This window comes from Lepisma saccharinum, chromosome 2, assembly GCF_977018435.1.
Source record: "Lepisma saccharinum chromosome 2, izLepSacc3.1, whole genome shotgun sequence".
Taxonomy (NCBI): domain Eukaryota; kingdom Metazoa; phylum Arthropoda; class Insecta; order Zygentoma; family Lepismatidae; genus Lepisma; species Lepisma saccharinum.
In genome coordinates, this window is record NC_139230.1 from 52,813,461 (window position 1) to 52,833,169 (window position 19,709).

Consider the following 19,709-nt stretch of genomic DNA (forward strand, 5'->3'; position numbering starts at 1 on the left):
CCACTCGTACTTGTATAAACTACTGTATGTATTATTAAGAAATGCTTGTCCTGTATGGAATTGTTTTGCCTCTTTTATTGATTGATTGCACTCTAAGTTAATGTAAAAACTATATTTATACATATAGTGTTTATTGCATGACTTTGATTTAGCCCCATAGAAATGTTTTCTATCTTTCTGGAAGAAAAATGAAATTGATTGCCTCCTGCGATGCTTTGTAATGTGTTATTTATTTGTCGTTCCCTTGCTTACCTTCCTACCTACATCAATCGTGAGGCTTGATTAAGTGATTATGAACTACATTATGCTAACCATCACATCAGGAAGGCAGACTAACACTTTAATCATAAGATTTTGTTGTTGTCTGACCACTAGAATATTTACTAATATTTGATTACTTAGGCTTAGAAGCACGAATATATGTATATACGAACCTATAATTACGAACAATTGGAATAGGGGACATTCGTTTTTTATATATAAATAAATGAGATAACTAGTAAATACTTAGACTAACGAATGCATGTCACTTGAAGCTCCTGGATTTGCTGAGAAATTAACACGGAACAGAAGAGGGCATCCCTATAGTTATAATTGGGACTGGACCTACAGATTAAAGTATTGTGCCTCCATTTGGAATATAACCAATAACCCCATAATTGCATAGCATTAACTACTGCTCTGTCAGAAGATTGATCATTGCAAAAGTACACCGGTGTGTACGTACACGTATAATGTAAAGTTTGTAACTTACCTCCAAGATAATATTTATCAGGATGAACTTTTCCAATCCCGTAAGTTCTTACATTATAGAGGGTTTTTCTTTGCTGGATAAAGATAGGAACATTTTTAACCGATTTAAAATAATTCTCGAAATTGTTAGTGCACAATATAGTGTCAGCATAAATTACTTTACTCAGTGTATGTTTGCTTTATTACGTAACAATATGCAACTTCTTGTATTACGCATAGATACGATCACCATGACAAGTGATCAATCAAGTGAAATTTATCCCAACGACACTTATACTTAGAATTACAACAATCACGTTTCTTTACAAAGAAAAATATTGTAAATTGTGTATTTATTCCTTCGTGAAAAGCTGTCATTGAAACGAGGCACCGTATTTACCAACCATACCCATGACAATTTTACAATACTGCTTTGTTCGTGTGTGCAGTGTAGCATCAACTTCTTAAAGTGAATTCTTTTAAATGTTTGCAATATATCATCCTTCGATTAGTATTTATTCACATATGCGATGGATGACCTTCTTTAAACATTTTTGCATTCTGGTAGAGAGGAACACTCACGTTTCTCGTGTGTTTCATATCTGAGCACATTCAGATTTCAAGGATAATAGGATTTTCCTGTTAGCTTTCTTGAGGTATTAGACACTAAAAAAAGGTTCCAATTATCTTCAGAACAATGTGTAACTGCCTCTCCTATTTCTCTTCCGACAAAGCGCTCCTCAGAGATTTGGTTCCTCGGTTAAGACTCTTCACAGCCAAGTGTTTGCCTTCCCTGCTGAGTCATTGTGACATCAAGCTGTACATTCCCCAGGGCAGGTCCAAATAAGACAAAGTTGACCATTCACAATTGACAAACTTAACATTAAAAACGTTGGCCGCTTCAAAAATCTCAAGAAAAGCTCTCCTAACGATCGGTTTGATAGCTTCTCGGACGTTAATTGCAAACGCTTTTGGAGAACTTCTTGCACAAAAAGATTACTCGCTTGGCGAATTTTATCAAATTGCTGTAACAGCAACCTTCCATTTGTCTTTAGGTCACTAATCAGCAAAGCTAAAGAAAGTACACCTATGCGACTGCTGTACCCATCCGTGTCAGGTGTCAAATATCAGCATCCCATAAATTACTGGAACAAGAAAGTTGCAATTTAGTTACTATACTACTAAATTGATCAATATCTTGATTTTGCTTATTTTAATTCGCTTTTCATCCACTTTTGTTACTCACAAAGATGAGGATGAGTGATGATATGATGAAATTAATGGAGGGACACTCACAAAGAACACTCATGCCCGAGCAGGGATTCGAACCCGGCACTATTAAACAATGCAGGAGAATTGCCCCTGTCGGTTCATGAGATTGAATATTCAATTTCACGTAACGGTTTTGAACCTATTCAAATAACACGATCCACATTATCTCTATTGTTCGTCAATTTGTTAGAATCAATGGATTGCAACTATGGAAAAAACCGTAGCACGTTGTAATGTTAAATTACTACAGACAGTTTTCGAATCGGCATTATCTGGAAGTCAAGACCTCGACTACGTAGAAATACGATATCTTTTTCACATACAATGAAATATTTGACCATAAATGCGCGCGATTGTAATCGTCGACTTTGTTGTGTCAATCTTTTAATTACATCTACATACCTCTATAAAGTCTACATAGAAAAATCGTAAACAGTTGTCAAAGTTTAAATTACATTACGTTTCGTGAAATTTATCTCACATTTCATGTATTTTTATATATTTTAGGTCTCAGCTATTGGAAAATACAAGTAACACTGTGCTCATTGTTGGAGGAGTGCATTGGCTTGCGACACAGCATTTACATACTATTCTGAGAGCCATGCGTAGGTGAGTGGATTAATTATTATTATTATTATAATTACTGGAACACAAAGGAAATGTTTTGTATAACAGAAGGAAAGAATAGTTATTGATATTATAAGCGGACTATCGTGTTTCAAGTATAAAATGTCTAGTTCCTCAATGCCTTTTATACTTTTCTGAAAGATAAAATTATCAAATATAACAGCATTGAATAATAAAATTGGGTGTCTTTCTCTATTTTTTTAGTCTTGGAGGAAACATTATACTCTAACTCATTCATTCTCTAGCCTTCTTAAACCCGAAGGTTTATGGCTGCAGCAACACAAATCTTCCATCTGTCCCTATCCTGGGCAAGATCAATCCAATCTTTTCCATCCTTACCCATTTCCTTGATCCCTTTTAGGTCCAAATATTTTTCTAAGGATTTTATTTTCAAATACTCTAAATTTATGTTCCTCTTTTTAATGTAAGGGACCAAGTTTCACATCCACATAATACTACATACAAAATTATTGTTTTATATGTATTTTAACTTTTAGTGTCTTAGATGATGTAATAAGATGAATATTTATGAAGATAAAAGTAACATAAAAGTAACATGCATTACCTGAATTAAGTCTGCTTTTCATTTCCTCTTTAATATCATTTTCATTTGTTAGTATTACTCCCAAGTACTTGAATTTGGAAACTGATTCAAACGAGTTGTTATCAATAACATCACACTCTTGTTTGAAAATTTGAAGATAGAAGAATGTGTTGGAATATTATACCACTATCATAATCGAAAATGTTGTACTCGATGGCCCTAATTGTCTCTCTGATTATTCTGTGCTATAAGATAAAATGTTATTTTGTCTCACAATATTTACTATTCAAGGCTAACCAATATTTTGTAGAAAAATAGGTAGGATCCACGTAGCTTAACGTTCAAAAATAGGTGGTCCGTTGTAATCCTTAGCTAACAGGACTATTGTTTTCAGATGTGGGGGACATTTTGTAATGTGAGAACCAGAGGAACGTGAGTCTAAAAATAAGGTTTTCGGTTGTTTTTTTTTAAATATACTACTCTATTTGTTGTCAGATCGATATGCGAGTATCTCCACTTCTAATCCTTAGCAGTAAAGTGCAGTCTCACATCTCTAATTTGATTACTCTTTTTAAAAGTCAGGCATATTCCTAAGAATACATTATTTCTTCTCTCCTCTAAATTTGATGAATTTGAGATACGTCCCTCTGGTTGTCACACTATATTTATTTTGTAGTAAATAATTGCTTCGTGACAATGGTTGCGTCCTTGTAGACTATAATCATTGGTGTATTGGAACTGGATAAATAGCTACTACAACTTGGTGATTTTTAGTGTTCTTCTCTCACAATTAATATATGGAATGCATAAATATTGTTTTCTAAAGACAAATTTCAACATTTTGTTTTTTTCGATATGTTATAGTGATAGTGTGGTGACATGTTATAGTGACAGAATTAATTTAAAAGTGAGTTTAAATTCCATAATGAAACTTCAAATTATAAGCAAAATTAATAACTATTAAGAAATTTGTTTGATTCAGATGTTATTACATGTATATTCGTTTATTCATTTTTGTTATTTTGTGTCGCTTTTCTGCCACTCCTCACTAATCGTGACGATGAGGATAATGATGAGTAAATTGATTTATGGACACTCACAAATAACAACCATGCTCAGGCCGGTACTCGATCTTCGATGATGAGTTCGGAAATTCACCACTTAAAACGCTCGGTCACCCAGCCGGCAGCTAATTCGTTTACAGTAGAGTTCTCAGACGGCTCATAAAATACATAAAAACTGTCCCGTTTTTCAGACAAAAGACTAGGGGGCAGCATTTGTTCCCGTATTTGTGAATGAAAGGTTCTTGAAATCGCCTAAGCTTCATCTCAGATTAACAGAAAGAGCAAATACCTTGCACATCCACTCCACTTCTTTCTTTTACTGAGCGATCCACAGTTTACATACAGGTAAACTTAAACATCAAGCTAATACTAACTTTTTAATCACTGTGTTATTTAATTACTGAAATGGTGGTGTGCCCAGGAGTTTTGTAAGGGGAGGCCAGACCTAACCTAACCTAAAATATCTACGGATCCTTTTTTAATACTAACGAGGCTCTGGCGTTTGTTATTTTTGTATCTATTCCCAGGGAAGGTTTGCAAGACGCAAGACTCTGGACCGACAGCCAGTATAATCAAACCTCTGTGGGGCTCTTGTTGTGGCATCCATATATATTTGTGAATGTACCTTCATCCATTGCATCTTTTCACCACCATCGTCGTGATTAGCCAAATGTGGAAGAAAAGCGACGTAGAATGAACTCAATCTATCAACTTAGTTTAAGGCGTTACACATAACTGTTATTTTGGGGATTATATAAGTACGTAAGTAATCCTAATAATGCAGCTATGTTAAATGTGGGTAGAGTTTTATGGTAGGCTATGTCTAATCTGATGAAGTGGTTATGAACTTAGTAAATTATTTCGACACTTGCAAATAAAATTGAACTACTGAATCATGTAAATGCACAGTCAATATTTATTTATTTCAGAATACGTCCTTCTCAGAGACCATGTATATTAGAATTTCTATAAACTTAAAGGGACTGGAAATATGTGTGTCATTGCTAAGCAAACAGAACAAAATAAATGCAATTCTTGACGGAACATAATATTCATATGTTCTTCGGGTAATAACTGAAATATTTCCTCCAGAACAAGACTCGTTTCTCGTTTACTAAACTTTTGTTATTTCTGTATCTATTCTCAGGGAAGGTTTGCAAGGCGCAAGACTCGTGGTGAAAACTCTTGGTTCCGGATTCCACATACCAGCGGAAGGAGTTCACTACCTCTCCAAGGTATGTGCGATTATTTTCTTTCCTTCGCATATCACTTTCAATCAGCCAAGGTGAAACAATATGTAGAGCGTCTAACTACCACGCTGGAGAATTTGATTCGATATCCAACAAAGGCCGAACAGCGCCGCCCATAAAATATTTCGTTCTCTGCTTCCTATGAAATAAATGGGGCAAAACACCCACTACAAGCTCTACTCAGAAGGATAAACCTTGCCGAAGCGTCATAGTTCCGAGACTATACAAGTCTCGGGCTAGTCTCCAAATCCAAGACGAGACAGGCCGAGAAAGCCTACTACAGTCTGTCCCAGGAGTCTGTGGAGCAACGCCGCGCAAAACAATAGAGAATGGTAAAACACGAGAGGGCGGATCGATGCAGAACGCAAAGGGCTCGTAGCTGCAATCGTGTTGCCCCCTCCAAGCAATCACTTTCCCGCTCACGCGTTCATTGGTTGAGCCCTCTCGAGGCGCTCGAGGTTCTCTTGCTCCACAGACTCCACAGACGAGAATGAGATCAGACCAATCGAGACTTATCAATACGAGACCGAAGACGAGACAGACATCTGCAAAATCGAGACGAGACTGAGTCTTAGCGTCTGAGTCTCTCGATCTCGTTCGCAACCTAAACCAAATTTACTTTACTGTGCAACTACTTCTGCAGGCCTACCAAACAGATATCAACCTACTGTGCTGCGTGGTTGCATACACATTCAGGATGCGGATACACACTATATGTGTTGTTTATACAACATATCTCGAGACGAGACCGAGACTTGTCTATCGAAACTGAGACGAGAACGAGACGGACATTTATGAATCGAGACGAGACTTTGGTCGACATTGGCATTTACAACTTGAGGCTAGATTGAGAACGAAACAGGTATATACAACTCGAGACGAGACCGCGACTGTGCCAAGGCTCGTCTCGTCTCGGTACCATGCCTACCAGACACTCCATACCTCCACTGTCGCCCGAGATCGAAAATGTGTGGAATCTTTCCTCAAGACGTTCTATAAGACATCACGACATGATGAAATGCACACGGGTCACATTCTACTCTTTTTATTATTATCTTAGCTCTATCTTTGATATTTGTGTGTATTTTGACTTCTGTTCAGCATAACTTGAACATTTTACGTTAGTTGTGATTGGCGCTTATCATGTCAGTATTTAAGGAAGAAAAGGATAAAGAGAGGGAGAGAGACGAGTGATAACCAAAAGTCTTAAGACTAAAGCTATTATCCTCTAATGTACGGGCGTATAGAAAGGACTAATGAAGCTTTATTTTCATACTTCGAACTCGTATAATATTCGTACTTTTTACCTGCCAAGAACGCAGCGAGTTAAAAACCACACCAGGCACGCCTTTTCACCATTAACTGAATTTATGGTCGGTGGAAGACTTTGTTCCCGAGACCCTCTTCAAGGACCACATGGTTGGCATACAGTTGCTGTTAAATTTTCTTTGAAGCTGAAATTTAGAGCTTTATGATCCATCAGAATGTGTGTTACGAATAGCTTACATTTGACATTTACAGTTGTATATGGACTTAGAGGGTACTCTTCAACGTTTATCGTATGCCAAAGTAATAATTCATCTAATCTGAAGTCGGCAAAAAGATAATGGCAGCAATTGAGCTCGAATATACATATATACCTGATATATCTCATTCTTTTTTTTTTGTCCAGTAGTCCAGTAGAAAACTTTCCAATATTTTCCTTACTTTCAAGCAGAAATTAGGGTAGGCAAAAATTGGATAATATATCTGGATATCGGATAATACTTCTATCTTGATGTGAGAAATTCCAATACTGGAGTCGACGTCCGTGACGGAGTGGTTAGCACACCGCACTACAACGCCAGGGGTCCCGGGTTTGAATCACGACCTGGACACGGATGTTTGTGAGTGTCCATTCATCAATTTCATCATGTCATCACTCATCCCCATCTTTGCAAATTAGCCAAAAGTGGCACAAAAAGCGAAGTAATATAAAGCAAATCAATCAAACAATCAAAAACTCTAACCTGGAAAAAATTGAAACACTATACAAATAAAGCTTAACAATTTGTTTAATACAGTTTATACGCAAAATACTCATGAAACTTTCCATTTAATTTTTAAAATCCGCTTTTGAAGTCCACAAGTGTTGCAATGGCATTTGAACTTTCTCTGTGATAAATGTTGCCATCAATAATAAAGAAGGAAGCTTCAATGATTAATATTTTAGGGCATCGTAACTTTTATAAATGCCATACAACGAAATCACATCCTTTATACAAGCATCATGTTTGAAAGTGCTATAAATTTTCATGATCTCAGCAACTTCTATTCCATTTGTTTGAGAAAGTTAGCTATTGCTATGTATATTGACACTGAGAGTTCTTCTGTTGTTATTGAATATTTATCCAATGTTTTATATGTTATAGGAACCTATAAATTAAAATATGTCAAACATATTTTCTTCTGGAAGTCTAGGAGAGGAGGCGATGATGACTTCATTAGCAATAGCTTTCCTTCATTCTGTACATTTATTGCAAACACGATGCTAGAACAATCCTCAGAGAGTCAGAAATTTACAACAAAAGTGTCTCGGGGTAAATTGACGTTGACGTTATCATTACAACGAGGAGGGCCTTTTTGGCACACGTGACATAGATACGTCATTCATCGTGTAGGAAGCATGTGTGTATATGCATACAGCGCTTGAAGTTGAAAATGTTAACTGGGGGATCCTTGGTCGCAGCTTGGGATTAGCTGGGGTAATGCTCCTGTGATTTAACATGATGGCAATGGTTCAGCTTTGCAAACATTTTGCTATCTGGTAGTCCCCCTTTACTTCGAACACTGTATGTATAACAAGGCAACTAAAATTTATACCGAAAGACAATGCTGTGCCCTTATAGTCCAGTAAAAGTAGGCAAAATGTCATCAAAGAATGGAAAAAATTCCAACAGAGATAAAAATTGGTAGATATCACCAGCATGGTATTTCAAACAACATACTAAAAGTCCCCGACAATCCGATTTGTGCTCTGTCCGCCATATTGGAAAATGGCGGATGAACGGTGACGTTTGATCATAATTGCTTTATTAACTAAAAATGGTGAAGGTTGAGCCGAAAATGTGTTCAGACATAAATTAAAGAAAATAAAATTTCCAATAACTGTAAGAAGATAATTTTTTGTGATTTAACCAACCTATCTAATAATGTTAAAAATAAATTTAACCAATATAATCCAATAATGTAAAAAATAAATTTAACTCTGTGGAAACTTTTTCCATTACTTTGTAATCAAATTTTCCTGGTGTTGATTGAAGTTTTACACTTTTATTTCCCGACTTGTAAGGAATAATATATATTACTGACCAAGATTATTCCAATCCGCTTCCCCTCATCATGTATCCTATCGCTCCCATGTACGACATAAGCATGTGGAATCCACCTAGACGAAGGACAACTGACGACATATATCCGTTGTCTAGAGAAGCCGCAACAATTTCAGAGGCTTTCAGATATAGAGGTTGGTCGAAAGTAACAATACATGTTATTTGACCATGTTTCATGCATTCTTCAACTGCGAACATAAGGGATGAGTATATGGCATCTGGACTTGTCGGCAGCAGCTTTATAAATGGTAATATACTTATTTCAGAAATGTGATAATCCTTGCTACCTTCAGTGGCAAGCTCCATGTAAATACTCCAACTTGGACTTGGTGACAAGGTAAGGTGATTTCCGCACATCCATACAAAACCAAGAAGTGATGCAACATGCACTGATGGTGCTACCTGTTTGGTGTATTCAATTTATTTAATCTTGATTTTCTCCAGGCCACGGACAGCAGGCACAACGTATGTGCGTAATGGAACATTGGCAAGGTAACATTCTGGTGGTTGCTTCTTCAACCGAACAATTTATTTTCTGGGATGAACAGATCTTGCAGGAGTAGTGCACATAATGCTCCCCGTATTGTGGAAAGTTCCTAGTCTGTCCAAGGTCCGAACATTGACGTCTGCATTATCAAATATAAACTGATTCAATAATTCCTTGTCAACAACAATTTCCTCATCACTTAACATTTCAGAACTAAGATACAATACGGTTTCATTGTAGGATGCACATAAATCCATGATAACATATCAATAATATTTCTTGAACCAAAATATCTATGTGGATGAACTGCAAGTCCAATCTGAATCATTGAATTGAATGACCGTTGTCTTACTGCTGATATAATAGCATGCTAAATACATGCACATTTTCTTTTGATGGAGTCTTCATTTCCTTTTATTCGTTTCATAATCACACCCTCTGTAAAGACCCTTAATGTCTCTGGAACCATATCATCAGCTGTCTTCAAGCATTAATGTGGATTTGGATACATATCTTTAGCATATGTTTCAGATCGTATATCTTCCCGAATTATTGCGGAAGCAGTTCTAACAATTCTAAGTCTTTCGTTCTTTGGATCTTCTTCTTTCTGTGTGTACCAACTTTTGGATAATATTTTATATCTTGTATCACGGAAACATACTGTAGAGGTTTGCCCTTTACGTGTTTTATTATCATGTCTTCTCCATAGTGATCACATAGGCGTTTCTTAAGAGTTGTTTCTGAGACATCAGTATCTTGTGGAAGATATTCCTTCATCTTCGTCATAAGTTGATTCATCGAGTACTGACACTCGTCGTTATCATTATCAAGGTAGCAGCATAATTGCAGAAATGCTATAGAAATACACTCATCTTCAGGCCTACCACGTTTTCCCGATGTAGGTGAGGATGTGTAAAATTTAGTGAAACAAGGATGGTGATACCTAGCCTCAACTGCAACTAGATCAATAACGGTGTGCATTCGATCAAGCACTGTCCTTCCCCAATCATCGTTCCTCTTGATGGCAGCTTCAATGATTCGATCCTTGAATGTTAAGGATCGAACATCAAATATTTTAACTCGTCTGTTCACATTCTTTTTTCATTTCTGCTTGAAAATCACAAACTTCACTGCAAGACAAGCAATCACATTTGAAGTGAAATATATGTACTGCTGATCGAAGGAGTATTAAATTTTGTGGTGAACAATTACTTGCAGCAGTAATACTACTCTCACGAGTATAGTCTTTACGGCACTTAATATGTAACCTCACATTCGTCTCATTTTCCAATTTCTCAAATATTTCATCTTTTCGACGTAAACTGCTGCTCTTTATAGCATTTAAGCCTTTTATCACAACCACAGCGTCACCTTCACTCAACGTTTGTTCACAAATAATACAATATTGGGTTATATCCATTGTTGCCTTGCCAAAAAGGTTATTCAGTTTGTTTTCTGATGATCAGATCCATTACATCGAAGTTCCACAACGGGCAGCACCCTTAAAGAAATTACATATATTATTAACAGTGAAATGGTAGGTTAAATCACAAAAATGTATCTTCTTACAGTTATTGGAAATTTTATTTTCTTTAATTTATGTCTGAACACATTTTCGGCTCAACCTTCACCATTTTTAGTTAATAAAGCAATTATGATCAAACGTCACCGTTCATCCGCCATTTTCCAATATGGCGTACAGAGCACAACTCGGATTGTCGGGGACTTTTAGTATGTTGTTTGAAATACCATACTGGTGATATCTACCAATTTTTATCTCTGTTTGAATTTTTTCCATTCTTTTTTCTAATTTGCCTGGATATTATGACATAAGAGTACAATTACAAGCACAATTTCAAGTCCTTAAACAACCTGGGTCATACATTCTTATATTCCATGTCTCTATTTTAAACATCTCCTACTTATTTTCTTAATATATTTAATGACATTTGATTAAGATAATGATAGAAAAATACTTTTTTTAAAAAATCACTGTTTCTGTAATTATCATCTTTATATTCCGTACATAATGTGTAACTTTACAATCAATTTTCTTACTATAATAATCTTTGCGTGCTTCAGTATTTGATACAGTTCAATTATCCTTAATTTGGACATGCGTGATTAGGCGTACAGCAGAGGCAACTCTATCTCAGCGAATGAGATCTAATTACCATATTTTCTGTGATGCCTCACGTAAAGGGGCAGGAGGGGAAGAGTCCCTTCTTCCGCCGATGCTTACATTTTTCTACTCCGACGTTGCTGTCTTGTAGTTATGCTTTCCAGGTTATTATTTACCTCAAACTTGGCAAGAACGTTCTTCTTAATGATGCTCCCTTATTTCCAAACATGATCTCTTTTCCCCCTCCAGCCTATTAAACACAGAAACGAAAAAGGAAGTCCTCCAAACAGCCAAGGAGCAAGACAATTAACCCACCCATCGGAAATTCTTTGGAGTTCATATTGCATCCTCGTCTATTTGTATCCGTCGCTGTGATCCACTAAAGATCGTTACCTGAGGATATTTCCCAACATCAGTCGATATCTCTTAATGGCTCGTTTCAAAACTCCCTGAAGAGAAGAGTCTTTTGTAATTTATTATAACCTATTTCGTTCAAAATTCCTAGTGTCATTGATTCGTTTTTATGCACTTTACTGTAATGATATTTTATCTGCTTCCCTCATTGAGAATGTAAAGCACATGTAGGTATTGTTCGGCCCATGAGCTGAACCGAAAAAGAAAGCTTATTTATATAAACACGTAAATCTCACGTTTAGGATACGTCTTTGTTTAACTCGCAACATGTGTAGTGGTATCATTTCAATACGGCAAGGAACAAACAAATAAACAGCCCTCTCAAGAAAATTGACAAGAAAATAGTTCAGACGCCAGCCCCTTTATCTCAGCAGCTGGCTTTTCTTGTTGCAAATATAGGATAAGAAAGCCATGAATCAACTAAGAAAATACTACACATTTTAAAATGTGATCTTATAACATTTAATTTATTAATTAATACAATACTGGATTAAAAGTGATTATATTTTTTTGCCAGAGTGGAGGCCCAGCCGGCAACTGCACGAATGCGCAATACTTTCTAATATCTGGCCGAATATACAGTGCGTTCGTTTTGGCTCTGGGCCAAGAGAACGCTTGACATGGCGCAGATGCCGGCATTTTTGTCCCGTAACGTCTCGCTTATTTACGCACATATCTTTAGCATGTAGACAATTATATTTATATTACATAACGAGTACTAACTTGTGTTATAAGAGTTGTTCAAAGTTGTTCACGCGTTATCTCGGCCCGGAGCCAAAACGAACGCACTGTTCGATATTGCTGTGGCTTTTGAAATTCGACTAGTAACAGTGCAAAAGTTTATAATGGCTTGTTTATTAGTCTAATTTAATAATACACGTGATACACAACACAGAAAACACAGGGACATTGAGAAGCACATACTGTCCTCGTTATAAAAAAATATATATATATAGCCTATTGAAAATTTCCATAAGCGAACTAGAAATATATATATTTTAAAAAATAGAACTGAATTTCAAATTTCAGGTGCCAGGTGGAAAATTTTCAAGCGGCATGGCGACCTATTTTTCTGTCCCTGATCTCGACACTTGTTCTTACAGTTTCGTCGCATTCGGTTTGAGCAAAGTAACTGTAACTCACTTACTTTTAAAAAGTAACTTCTTCCCAAAGATGCTTTCTGAGGCTTGTTGGGCATTTGGTAATTGTCCTGGGTTTCTCAAAGTATTTCAAAGAACATTCCGTCGAACACTTGTGTGTATTCGTGGGACCTGAGTCATACGCGGGAAAGGGTTGAGGATCTCTCCGTTGTCGCGTTCTTGCTTCTTTTGTATTTCAAAAGTTGAATTAACTTTGGCGTTTTCTGTGCATGCAAGGAAAATAATCGCGTTCGCGAGGGGGAAAAAAACCTGAAGCGGAAGGTACGCTAAATTATAAAGAGAAGGCTGAAAAATAACAACATAGCCCGTGGGAATGTAACACCTGCAAAACACGCAACCCACACGCGCACTTACACGCCTACGCGAACCGGCGACAGTAACAAAAATGTTAAAAAACAGTTTCCAAAGCTTATTTAATCATTAATTACGGTTTAGTGTATGTGGTGAGTGGTGGGTGCGTCCTACCGGGTCTGCAACGGTACCAGTATTTCAGCTACCAACTGTTCGTCTCGGCGGGAGTTCTCCTATCAAAATGACAGGTACATGGTCGGAATCCACCGAGAGCAGCGGCGTTCTTTCCCATTTTGCCGGAAGAGACAGAGGTTCACGGGAAAATATTACCGTTGTAAGAAAGAAGTTGTGTGTGTGTGTGAGAGAGAGAAATATTCTTTCTGGTATTTGTTGAAGGAGCTTCTGCCGACTATGAGTGTGTCTGATGATCACCAAACGCACTGAAAACTCAGATGGCAAGAAAGTACACAAAGTAGCATCCATCTTATTTCACGCCGCGCTTTCTAGTTCTCAAAGTTAACCACAGCGATGAGGATGGATGAAAAGAAGTCCCGGAATTGTTCATAGAGCAAAAACTAAGAAAAGTGCATGCTAGTGGCGCTGCCCACGAGGCCATAGGTCTCGGATTCGAATCCAGGCTTGAGCATGGGTGTTCTATGCGAATGCTCCTTCACCAATTTCGTCCTATCTATACTCATCTTCAACGTTGCGATTAGCCAAAAGTAGCATAAAAGCGACGTAAAATAACCTAATTCAATCAATCCTAATTAGCTTATCTGAGCATAAAATTAACCTAAAAATTGGCCTAATATCTTGCATCAATTAATTCATCATTCGCCCTCATCGTCGTGGTTAACAGAGAAAGGTAAAAAAATCAACGTAAAGCAACTAACATACATTGATTGAAATTAAAATTATGGGTGCGTCAGCCGCAAACTATTTGCACCTGTCACTTTAATCAAAATAGAAATGCAAGCATGTCTGCACGATACACTGGATTCAAAACAAACGAAAGTCAGCAGCTTTTGGTTGAGTAAACAGAAAATCAAATGTTTGATTGGGTTTGCTTTTTAAGTTCACTTTATGCACACTAAGACTAATCGGGATTTCTTCTTTCTTTATACGGCGCTACAACTCTTTGCGAATATTGGCCAACTCAACAATATTGTGCCACTGCTTTCTATCTTTTGCTTGTTGTCTCCAATTTATAACTTTCATTCTCCTAAAATCTTCTTCGACGTCAGCTTCCAATTTCTTTGTTTGGTCTTCCCCTTAATCTAGATGCAAATGGTTTTCATTTTGTTATTCTTTTAACTGTTCGAGCTTCCTCCATCCTTTCAATATGGCCTAACCAACCTATCATTCGAGATTTTACTTCTCTTACTATATTCCTTTGTTTTATCAATATATCCATATCACTATTTGTTGTTCGAATATACATTTCCTCATTCACCTTATTTGGTCCAAATACGTTCCTCAAAACTTTTCTTTCTATTTTTGACATACGTGGTTTCTATTAATAGACAATGAAACAATTATGATAGAAATTAAGATGCATTTCAGTCTTATGGTGTTGAGGAAGGAAACAGACTGACTGAAAAAAAACACGGTGTTATTGATAGTGTGTTGGTTAGCGTACAGAGCTTTCTTCAGTGAGATCTAGGTTCGATCCCCACCAAGGACATTTTTTTTTTATTCTTTTCTATTAGTGAAGAATTATGTAATATTGTTTTCGAGGCATTTTGACGAAAGGATACACATCAAATTTGTTCGCTTAATCTGTATTTTTAATCTGTCCTTCTCCCTTGTTTATTTATAGTTATAAATAAAATCCCATTGGAACATGGAAAAACCTTTCTCTGTCCATTAGTCAGTCATTGTTCTCTGCAGTTTTCAATGCAACATACAGGCTCTCTGATCGTGCATCGTACGTTTCACATCAGGTATCCACATAATTTAAAATATTTATAAGTTGTTTTAAGTGAAATTCTCCATTTTTATTCTTTCCATATAACATAACCCCACAGCGCTACAGCCCATGGCAGGCTTTGGCTTACCTACCGACTGCTGGTCTCCCTCCCACACTGTTCCTCCGTCACCTGTTATAGCTATTCTTTCCATATATGATATCAATATCACATTGCAAACAGTTATTAATGGTTTCAATGTCATTTGCTGGGGGGAAAAAGTTTTGTATTACTTTAGATTCGAACATGCAAACGCAAGTATCAAAGTATAGCTTTACACAGCACTCACGATTTTGAAACATGGAAAGTTGGTGTGTGATGACAGAATGTAGCTACTGTCATATTAGCACTGACAACTAGGAAGCGTTCTTAATGATCACGTGGCTGCATGTTTTTCGCTAATAAATAACTGCGTTTTTTCAACACATACACAAATACATCGCCGCTTCGGAACATCAAATTTTCATCTTTCCTGCTTTCAGATTACCAACATACGAAGTGGCATGCAATTGAAAAGATTTTGCAGAAACTTCAGTTTTATAAATAAGGTTGGATGAAATTAGACAAAGAAAAAAAACTTCAATTCTGGTGGGCTCGAACTCGGGTTGCGCGCATGCTAGACCGACACGATAACCAACACTCCAAACGAGACAACACGAAACTCTTTCGCAAGTAGTGGGCTAAAAAGCAAGTTAATTTTCAGATTGCTAATTCCCAAGGTATAACATGCCTAGGCAGATGTGTCTTGCATTTTCTGCACTTTTGTTATTTTAGTCGTCGCTTTGGTCTCTCCCTAGATTAATCACGGCAATAATGAGAGAATATTTTTTTAGACAAAGATGATAAACAGACAGACAGGAATCATCACCCTCGTAAAAAAGCCAGAACTCGAGTCTGGAACCTTCAACGCGAGGCGTGTTTCTTGTTCTAACTTTAATCTGTGTTTACGTTAGATTCATGGTATTTCGTGAGTTGATATGAATAAAGTAAATAAATAAAACAAGTGGGTGTAAGGGACTGAAGAATCGTAGCTACGGAACCATTGAAAAGATATCCATCGCCTAGATAGAGAATCTCTACATCACCTTGTGATGGAGAACCTATTAGAAGAATGAAAATACAGATTAAACGAACAAATTTGATGCGTATCCTTTCGTCAAAATGCCTCGAAAACAATATTACATAATTCTCCACTAATAATAATAATAACCCATAGCTCTACAGCCCGTGAGGGCCTTGGCTTACCTACCGACTGCTGGTCTCCCTCCCACACTGTTCCTCCGTCACCTGTTATAGCGTGGAGATCTTAGACCAGTATTGGAGTGTCGGGGGATCAGCCCGACGAGCCCCCAGCCGTTGCAGGTCTTCTCGATCGGGTTACGCTCACTCACTCGGAGCTTCCCAATTTCCTCACGAATAAAAAAAATTGTCCTTGGTGGGGATCGAACCTAGACCTCACTGATGAAAGCTCTGTACGCTAACCAACACACTATCAATAACACCATGTTTTTTTTTTCCAGTCAGTCTGTTTCCTTCCTCAACACTTGAAGACTGAAATGCATCTTAATTTCTATCATAATTGTTTCATTGTCTATTAATAGAAACCACGTATGTCAAAAATAGACGCATTCTTTCTGTGAAATATCCCATGTTTCGCACATCGTGCTTCTCTGTTTACTGTTACTTGGACATTCACTTGGAAGTTAAAAATTAGCTTTGTGTGTTTGTTTTCACGTGCATGTGTGTGAGAAGAGTGGCGTGCACGTGTTTTCGATGTTTTCTGGGTATTATTTTCGTTCAAAGCATTAATATAATTGTAAAATATGGAATTTACTGTAATGCAAGGAGTGAAAATATAAACCCAGTCCGTCAGGTTCGTTCCCAAACAACATAAAATAATGGAACGTAACGTGGACCGAGTATTATTGCATGTCGAGAACACGAGACATTACGATCGACAATCTTCATCTCATATTTATCTTTGGCATCACTACTCAATTTACAGAGATGTATACCCGTGACTGGTATACAAGCCGCAGAATTGCAATGCTGGTTGGGTTGTCTAGTCACAAGGCGCTTGGTGGTCAGACATGGATGGCTTGCTTCACTGCTTCTTCAATAGGGTCGTTACAACCCAGCTGTGTCCAAGACTGTACGTACAATAGGACAGAAAATATTTTATAGGATATATTTAATAAAGTCATTCCTTTGTAATTATTACAAATACTTCGGTCACCTTTTTATGAATAGGGTAAATTATTCCTTCTGACCGTATTTGTGTCATTTCTTGTTTTTCCTTACTTTTAAAATTAACTTATAGATTCTACGTTTCAATTCCATTCCTCCAATTTTAATTAATTCAGGTATAATACTATCTGACCCTGGTGCTTTGTTTCCCTTCAAGTTTTTAATTATTTGGTCTATTTCTTGATAAGTAGGTGGGCTTAAATTCTCTTCTCTCTCTATTTCTCTTTCTGGTGGTATTTGGGTTGATATATCTGGATTGCTGCAGTTTAAAAGGTCTTGAAAATAATATTTCCATCTTCTTAATATCTCTTCCTTTTCTGATAAAGTATTTCCGCTTTTGTCTTTACAAACTGTTGATTGGGATGGGAATCCTCCGCTGTAATTTCTTACATATGTTTTTAGAATTATCTTGTATCATGCATCCTATGCTTTTTCTATTTTAGTAATTTTCATTTGTAGACAACGTATCTTCTCTTTTCTGCATATTCTTGTTTCTCTTCTTTTCCGTTCATAACATTCGATTTCCTCTTGTATTTCTCAAATCGGGACTGAAAATTAAAGTGGGATCCGAATCACCACGTGCTTCCACCGGGTATCGAACTCGAAACCCCCTGATTGCAAGGCACTAAGCCATCGAGGAAGCAGAAAATGAAATGTGACTACATGTCATTCGCAATTTTAGCATTTAGCGCTAGTGATCATAATATATTTCAAATGTTATATTTAATGTGAAAATCTAGATTTTTGAAAAAGAAGAATATTCCATGAAACAGCAATGGGTGGTGTACTGAATGGTTTCATTGGGAATTTTAAAAAGTTCTATAGCTATATTTGTAAAGTGAAATCAAAATAGTCGATTTATTATTAAACTATATTATAATTATTATTATTATTAGTCATATTGACTATGATAACGCATTTATCATTTCGTATTTCCTCTATGGAGTGATTGTAACAGTATTTGCTTCTTTTCGCACTAGAAACTAGAATTTATTATTGCGCCTTACTGTGTGCACATGACAAGCAATAATCAATGGTTAAACACAAATATTTATGAATCCAGTTCAACATAACTTTATGATTAACCTCATATCAAGGATGAGCAATTTCATAACTTCTATTTTAAACTATATAATATAAAACTATAATTTGGAAGATTTTCGTGCTTTCGTTGTATGTCTTATGAACCATGATAAACATGTGCTGCCAAAAGTCGAAAAAGCTAATTTAATGATCATAAAGGACGTACCAGACGCTGTTACTCGGTGTAGCTAAAATTAATCTGTAACTGTGTAGAGGTTAGAGGAAAAAATCATAGTAACTATTAGCAAGTTTCAGTTTCAGGGATCCCGGGTTCGAATCCCGGTCTGGGCATGGTGTTCTTTGTAAGTGTTTCTTCATCTATTTCATAATATCATAACTTATCTTCATCGTCGCGATTAGCCAAAAGTAGGAGAAAAGCGAAGTAAATTAAACCAAATCAATCAATCAAGAAGTTTAAAAATTGAGAAATTAGAACTGCGAAATATCAAAAGATAAGGAAATGACAAACCCAAAAGCAAATGTAAAGAGTTTCATTGGTTGGATCTCTAACCTCCTTTCTTTCTCTTCCTCTGTCTCTTGCTTTTGACCTCAAAATTTCACTGCTACTTCTTTGATAGTACGAGCTGAGAATAGTGTTGACAAGACGACTATAGAATCTAAATTTGGAGGACTTGTTTATAGCGATGAGACGCCTATGGCCATCATCAATGTTCTTCAAGACTTAATATTTTCCTCTTCCCAACCACCCTATTTATATTTTAATAGAAAAATCCGAACACGCCATAACCCATGTCCATCGAACTTGTACCTTTCCTAGCTTTCCTCTTCTCATTGACATGAAATGATCATTATTTGTGTTTACGATCTGTTTGGGCTATACGTTTCAGAACAGATCGTAGAAGTTTTCGTCCAGTTCCTCTTGATGACTTTCTTCATTGATTTACTTCCTAAATGTTTTACGTTTTAATTAACAATTACAGTAAAATATGAATATGCACAGGAAAAATTGAAAGACTCTTTCTTAAACTTCGTTAAGGTTTTTCTATTATTCTACACTGACAAAAGATAGAAAAAGGCACAGCTTCTCTTTCTATTTCGGTTATTTTTCGTCGCTTTC

At 36.6% G+C, this 19,709-nt stretch overlaps 1 protein-coding gene across 2 annotated transcripts in view; it reads left to right on the forward strand.

Moving 5' to 3' along the window:
- LOC145984032 (cadherin-like and PC-esterase domain-containing protein 1) overlaps window positions 1-19,709 on the forward strand; it is a 516,258-nt gene that overhangs the window by 472,437 nt on the left and 24,112 nt on the right. For both annotated transcript variants that reach the window (XM_083117366.1, XM_083117365.1), the window contains 2 exons: window positions 2,512-2,613; window positions 5,387-5,474. In XM_083117366.1, coding sequence (XP_082973492.1) covers window positions 2,512-2,613; window positions 5,387-5,474 — 190 coding nt within the window. The remainder of the gene's footprint in view (window positions 1-2,511; window positions 2,614-5,386; window positions 5,475-19,709) is intronic.